Source organism: Hipposideros armiger, unplaced genomic scaffold, assembly GCF_001890085.2.
Source record: "Hipposideros armiger isolate ML-2016 unplaced genomic scaffold, ASM189008v1 scaffold_192, whole genome shotgun sequence".
Lineage (NCBI taxonomy): Eukaryota > Metazoa > Chordata > Mammalia > Chiroptera > Hipposideridae > Hipposideros > Hipposideros armiger.
In genome coordinates, this window is record NW_017731542.1 from 1,972,206 (window position 1) to 1,978,936 (window position 6,731).

Consider the following 6,731-nt stretch of genomic DNA (forward strand, 5'->3'; position numbering starts at 1 on the left):
ACGTTTTATTTCTCCATCTGTAAAATGAAGACTATAGACTAAAATTTGAGCTGTAAAATACTTAAAAAACGAACAAAAAACAAAACAACCTCCCATGGCAGTCATTGTTAATTAATAGGAGTTCTGTCCCACCAATAGTAGTCATTGCCCATCAGTCACAACTCAGATGAGACCCTCAAATCTTATCAACGTGGCGCTCCCAGTACCACTAACAAATTGGAATGTTGAAAGATGCAGTCAATATGCCACCACACATATGACATTAACTGAAAAGAACAGAGATAAAATTACTTCACAGATGAAGAAGCTGAGGCTCTGAGAGATTAAGCGATGGTGCAGGATCCCAGAGCTGGTAAAAGAAAGAGATGGAAGTCGAATCTCATTGCTTGGACCTGTACCCCATGGTCTTCCCCTAACACTAGAATGACCTCAAAAACGCTGGCTGCTTACTAAGTGCCAAGGACCGTCCAGGATGACCTGGGCATAACAGAAGAAGTATAAGAGACAGCGCTTCCTCTAAAGCAAAGAAACTTCAAATTAAGCGAGAGAGTTTTTAAAAGTGAGGGACAAAATATGATACTCGAAAATAAACATGTCCCATGAGAGCACATGACCGACAAATAAATTATACAGGTTTGATTTGTTATAAAGACTAAGCAGCAGTGAGGACTTTAACTTGGAATCCTCTCGGTTTACCCCTTCTGCCTTCCCTGTCTCCCCACAGCTGATGTGAACTGTGTCCTCACGAAATGCTAGACACTCGCCCAGTACCACTGCTGCCATAGAGGCAGGTGGCACAAAACATCCCTCTGCGGAAGCTCAGGGTAAAGAGGTCCTCCAAAAAACAGAATTTATTTCAACAGCTACAATGAGGTGTAGACAATCTGAACAAATCAGTGATTAAGGAAAAACACTGAAAGCGGTGCTAAGAACGGCTTCCCCGAATCAGACAGAATTCCGATGGACTTACTGATGATTTTCCCTGATATTTTTCAGATACAAATAATCTCAGGGCAAGAATATCCCACTGGTCTATGAAAATCACTGTAGGCTTGGAAAGGTTCCCAAAAAGAGGCAGGGTCTTCTGAAAAGGAGTCCACTGCTTAGCACAAGCGCTCCTCCTGGGACATTACGCTAAGATGGAGAAGTAACCAGAGCAGAGTAAAATCTCTGCTGGGGAGTGGCCTTTGAAAGCCCTTCCCAGCCACCTTCTTCTCTGATTTGGGGTTTTAGAGAACTTAGTTGCTATCAAGAGATTAGGTGAATTTTATACAAGTATTAAGAAATACAAGGCAGATTGGACCAGATTTGGGGAACCTAGATGCCAAACAAACAACTGGACTTTAACCTACCATGCAAATAGAAAAAAACACGTCGCAGGTGACGCCGTGATGGGCGAGCTGATCAAGTATTTCAGGATAAGTCCCAGGCTCCAGCACTTAGGAATGGACAGGGGCTGGGGGCGGGGGGCAGGGCCAGCGGCTGGAGACCAAGCAGACACCTTCGGGCGTGGGTACATGTAGGGACGACGGGGGCCGGGCGGGGGCTCGCATGCTGGTGAGCACGGACTGGACACCATTAGTCACAGCACGGTCCTGAAACCAACTGGCAAATGTGCGTGACTTGTACGCATTTCACCACACTCGGCAAAACGTCCAAAGATTTGCAAGCGAATTTAAGACTTCTTTGGATCTACTTCCCGGTGCCTGGGAGTTGAGGGCTAAGTGGGGAACATCATGTCGCCCCGAGACAGGTAAACTGCCTCAGTTCCATCCTCAGGGCACGGTTCCCTCAGCTCCCAATTCTCTTTACTCGCTCCAAATTAGTTCTGGAATATCCTGTTCTTCCAAAATCAAGCAAATATGAATAGCGCCACGGAAACCACAACATGAGCAGCGAGGCTGAGCACCGTTTCCTGTACCCACCAATCGGTAGAGCTCGGTGACGCTGATGTCCTCTGGGTCCACCATTGCATACTCTTTCCTGGGCACCAGGTCCAGTCCTAGTTGTCTAGAAAACAAATTGCAAAAGTTGGGGAGAAAAGTCACCTTTCTGGAGTTTACTTAAAAGAATTACTTTTTACTGCAACCCCTTGAAATTAGACATAGCAGCCACCATGCTTTTCTCACCCATATTTTTTACCGTGTATTACTTGTCACCATGGTGAGGGCAGCGCGCGTAACTCAGCTGGACCATGGGCATAACAGGAAAGGGCAGGCGAATCAGGGGAGATGGGCTGGCGCTCTCAGCAGAGTGCTCCTGCCATGGGGGGCCTTGGTGTTACATGGTGAGAAGCCTTCAGCACCCTACAAACTCCCCACAGAAACTCTCCCACACTGGACTGGGCTGGAAATTAGAGCTGGACACAATTTTGTTCTAGAACTTGGAGCTGCAGAGACGGAAGTTTGGCCCTTAGGATTTGACGTGGTACCAAAATACCTAGTTATGTCCACAGCTAACTCATTTCTAACAGGAATCGCCAGCAACGTGCTCATGGTTGTCATTCATTCATGGCAAGTTCTGGGGTCCGTCATTAGGAGAACTTCAGCAAAGACAGCGAAAAGAAGCCAGGGCAGCACAGTGCTTTCTAGGCCTGGGGTGGCAAAATGGTCGGGCTTCATGGTGACCAGCATGCGGCCTGCTGTGCCGAGAAGTATCCCAAGGCTCTCTCCAGTCTCAGAGGAGCTGATTCGCAATGCCTTACCTGGGGCAGAGGAAAACAAGACAACCCTGCCAGTTTCCTCCGTGACCTTGGTCACAGACATCCACGTTACTCCACTGCTGTCCACATCTCCTTAACCAGCCTCGACCATCCCAAAGGCTTCGTGATGCCTTTCCACTGCCCTAGGGCCAAGGCCAAGATGCCGCCTCTCTACCAGACTGCCCTCATTTACCCCGCTCCGGGTCTCAGGCGTGGCCCGTGGGAGCATCACTGACTGCATCCCTTCCACATCGTAACTCTCTAACACGAAGCCTTCCTGCATTGACTGCACTTCCAAAGCACAACCACCACTTTCTTACTTTTGTATTTTTTTAAAGAATCTTGACATTCTGTGCCCTCACCAAAACCTCATTAGAGATTTCCTAAGTAGAATGTATTAATTCAGTACTAATGTCGAGCCAGGCGCTGCCCCGGCCACCCTGGGGAATGTTTGTTCTTAAGAAGACTGGAACACTGTGGCCTCTTGATGGCAGGAGCTGTCTTTCTGGTACTAAAATAGTTTCTCAATTTTCTTCAATTTTGTTTCTGTTTGAGAACCTTAAAAAAAAGTCATACCCCCATTATTTCACTTTTGTTGAACTTTCATATCACAACAAGCACTGTGATTTGTTTTGCAAATACTCTTGTGTCCCTGGGATGGACTGAATTATATCCTCCCAAAATGTATATGCTGAAGCCCTAACCTCAATAGTACCATATTTGGAGACAGGGACCACACGGAGGTAGTAATGGTTAAATGGGGTCGTAAGGCTGTGGCCCTAATCCACAGGACTGGTGTCCTAAGAAGAGAAAGACGTGCGGGGGTGCCTCCCTCCCTGCATGAGCACCGAGAGGCCAGGTGAGGACACTGAGAAGGCTGTCGCCTGCAAACCAACGAGAGAGCCTGCACCAGAAACCAGGCTGGATGGCACCTTGACCATGGACTTCTAGCCTCTAGAACTGTGATAAAATAAGTGTCTGTAGTTTAATCCGTCTAGCCTATGGAATTTTGTTATGGCAACCCGAGCTGACTAGGACAACCCCCTTGCTCCACTTCCCCAGGGATTCTGACAGGGTCTGTCACCTCCCTCACCTCCCGAGAGAAACCACCACCGGCTACAATGTACGACATAATCTGACACTGGGTCCTTAGGGCTGAGGAGTGAATCACAGCACCTACCTTACCCAGAGCGCCTTCTATGAGAAGCTGCCGGGAGGGCTGGGGACCGCTAACAGTCCAGTCTTCTGACCACCTCCCCTTCCAGAGTCACACCCACCTGGCCCACAGGGGGGCACCTGACCTCAGGACAACGAATCCAAGGACTGGCCAGCAGCTTATGAGCAGCTGGTGTAAAATGCTGAGTCTGACAGGCATAACAGATATGGGGTCTCAATGAGATGCCTTCTTTGAGAATTTGAACCTGGAAATGCAGACAACATCAGCCTTGTGGCTAAAGGAAGAGGAGCTAGGGGAAGGGCAGTGATGTCCACCACTGCAGCTGCAGCGTCTCTGGACCCGGCGTGCAGCCATGTATGACACCAAGGGACCTTTCAACTTCCTTAGACATCAGCCCAGACAAGCTCAGGATTAGAGCGAAGGCCGGCAAATTCTCATGTCACCCACACATTAACCACCATAGTACACTATCAGCCTCGATCAGAGCTTTAAATGGCTAGATTGACTATTTAGTGTGCTTGGCTGTTACTTTAGTCACTTACACTTTTATTTAAAAGTAAATGGCGGTCAAAAGCAGCTTTTCAGTGAGTTATGTCAAGCAGCTCCTCAGGTTGGCTAACAGATGTGCCCAGGAAGTCCCGGCCAATTAGAGAAGGCCCCGTGAAACACCTGCCCTGAGACTCACCGGGAGCTGTTAGCACAGTGACACCCTCCGGGGTACGCTGTGACCTATTCCACGACGCGGAGGGGGAATGTTAAAAGGAAGCACACGTGCCAAAGCTGATGCCTGTTTGAAAGCAGGACCTGTTTTAGCAGAAGCCACGTCTAGCTGATGCCGCCTGTGACCACTTCATGTCCTGTGAGCACATGCACACATCAGGCCATAGGACACTAGCAAGCAAACACCACCCGGGGACACACCAGCCCCAGGGGAGGGGGTGCTCGGCTCCATCAATGACGGTTTGTACTGAACCCCCAAAAGAGGACAACTGGAAACGCCCCATACGGTGTCTTCTGGAGATGACACCACCTACTGGTCTTGCCTGTGTCGCCTCTGCCACGTGCAGCCCCTAGAGACGGCCCCCGCGGTGGCACTCACTCATTGCCCCAGTCGAGGCGGGCGGTGATGTGGCGTTTCACGTCCTTCATCCGGTCGTGGGTCAGGTGGCCCACCAGCACCTGCCGGCGCAGGTCCAGGATTTCATTCATGATGTGCCACAGCCGGTGGAAGAGGTCTCCCTCGTTTCTCTAGGAAATACGCAAACGGGAGACTCAGTAGTCAGTCCCCTTACTTACTAAGCTGTGGGGGACCCCAGAGAAGAGGGAGGGACATGTCCAGGTCGCCCTGTGTGTGCCGGCCACTCTGGGGACAGCTTCTGTGCTGACACACTAACTTTCCCCTCGTGTCGGCGAACACACTCTCTGCCCTAGTGGCCCTCACCCAGGTTCACAGGCTGCTGTCCTGCCCAGGCCCCAGCTTCACCGCCCAGACTCACCAGCACAGACACGGGCCCAGTGTCCCCACGGTGCCCCCACACGGGGAGCTTGGCCGGGTCCCTGGGCTTTCCCTACTCCGCCGCCCTCTCCTTCTCCAAGCCTGCTTTCTTCAGCTCTATCCAAACTGTGCTGCCGCTCGCAGCTCTGCCTGACTCCCACCTCTGTCGGGGAACCTCCCGGGACCACTCTGCCCGGCTTTCTTTTCTCTCTTCTCAGGACCAAGGCTGCAGGCAGCTAAAGCCAGTTTAACGGAAAACATTCTTTCCGGTTATTTCTTGCAGGTTGGTCTTAGTGCTTGATTGCCTTTCCCATCAGAAGGTGGGCACACAGAGGGCTTGCAAACCCTTTCACTGGTGGATTGCCACTGCTATTATCTGGTCAGTATTTAGACCTTTAAAAGAATGGCATTTTCTTCCTTACTTGTCAAACATTCACGTAGATTCAAGGTGCTCGCCTAGGAAATCCATCAAGCACGGGAGCTTAGTGGAAAGATGGGCCAAACTCCTGGTGTCCAACCCTGTTTGAGCCCCTTCCTTGTTTCAGAGGCTTTGAGTAGGGGTTCTGTCATCTGTGACACAGGGACAGAGCTACCTTCCAGTCAGGTTGTTTTATGGGTTTGAGGTAACGTTTGTGAAGAGAGTGGTAGACACAGTGATGGAGAGCATGGATGTGGAAGCCCAGGCTCCCGGATGTGCATCCCAATGCTTTCATTTACCTCTGCGTGCTTATGTTCCCACCTGCAGAATGGGTACCAGGCTACTTACCTTGCTGTGAGGATTAATAAGTTAATATAGCAAAACTCTGAGAACAATGCTTGGCCCAGAAGACAGCTCAGGAAAGTACCAGCTGTTCCTAACATGTTGTTTTATGGGCTTGGTCCAGAATCAGCCCCTACAAATACTGTCTTTACCAAAACCTAAGTATTGGCCTCTTACCCAGAGACACCGAGGGTAAGCCCTTTGCAAGTAACTACCCTTCATCTTTCTTCACCAAAAGCTATGTTTCCACTCTCTACGGTGTGCAACTGAAGAGTGGGATGAGGCACTGAGATTCCCACTCATCTCGAGTCCTCCATGGCGATAAGCTGCAAGGGGCCCCACATTCTGTGTGACGGGCAGGCATTCAGCCATAACATAGTTTTCCGTCTACCAAGTAGCCCCGGGTCTTCTGCCTTATCGGAGCTGAACGCCTTGCAGCGTTTCCATGTACTGCGCAGGTTAGCAGTGTGGCAGCTGAACAAGGGGCATTCTCTGTGACGCCACCCTGAGCCCCCGATCTAAATCACCACGCTCTGCTGAGCTCCTAAGCGCTCCACGGAGCTGGTTCTTCATTACTCCCAACTCCTGCTCACGGTAC

The 6,731-nt window shown here is 50.3% G+C and overlaps 1 protein-coding gene across 1 annotated transcript in view; it reads right to left on the minus strand.

Moving 5' to 3' along the window:
- DOCK4 (dedicator of cytokinesis 4) overlaps window positions 1-6,731 on the minus strand; it is a 392,534-nt gene that overhangs the window by 216,019 nt on the left and 169,784 nt on the right. The window contains 2 exon segments of the mRNA XM_019653023.1: window positions 1,926-2,010; window positions 4,978-5,126. Of these exon segments, the coding sequence (XP_019508568.1) occupies window positions 1,926-2,010; window positions 4,978-5,126 (234 nt within the window).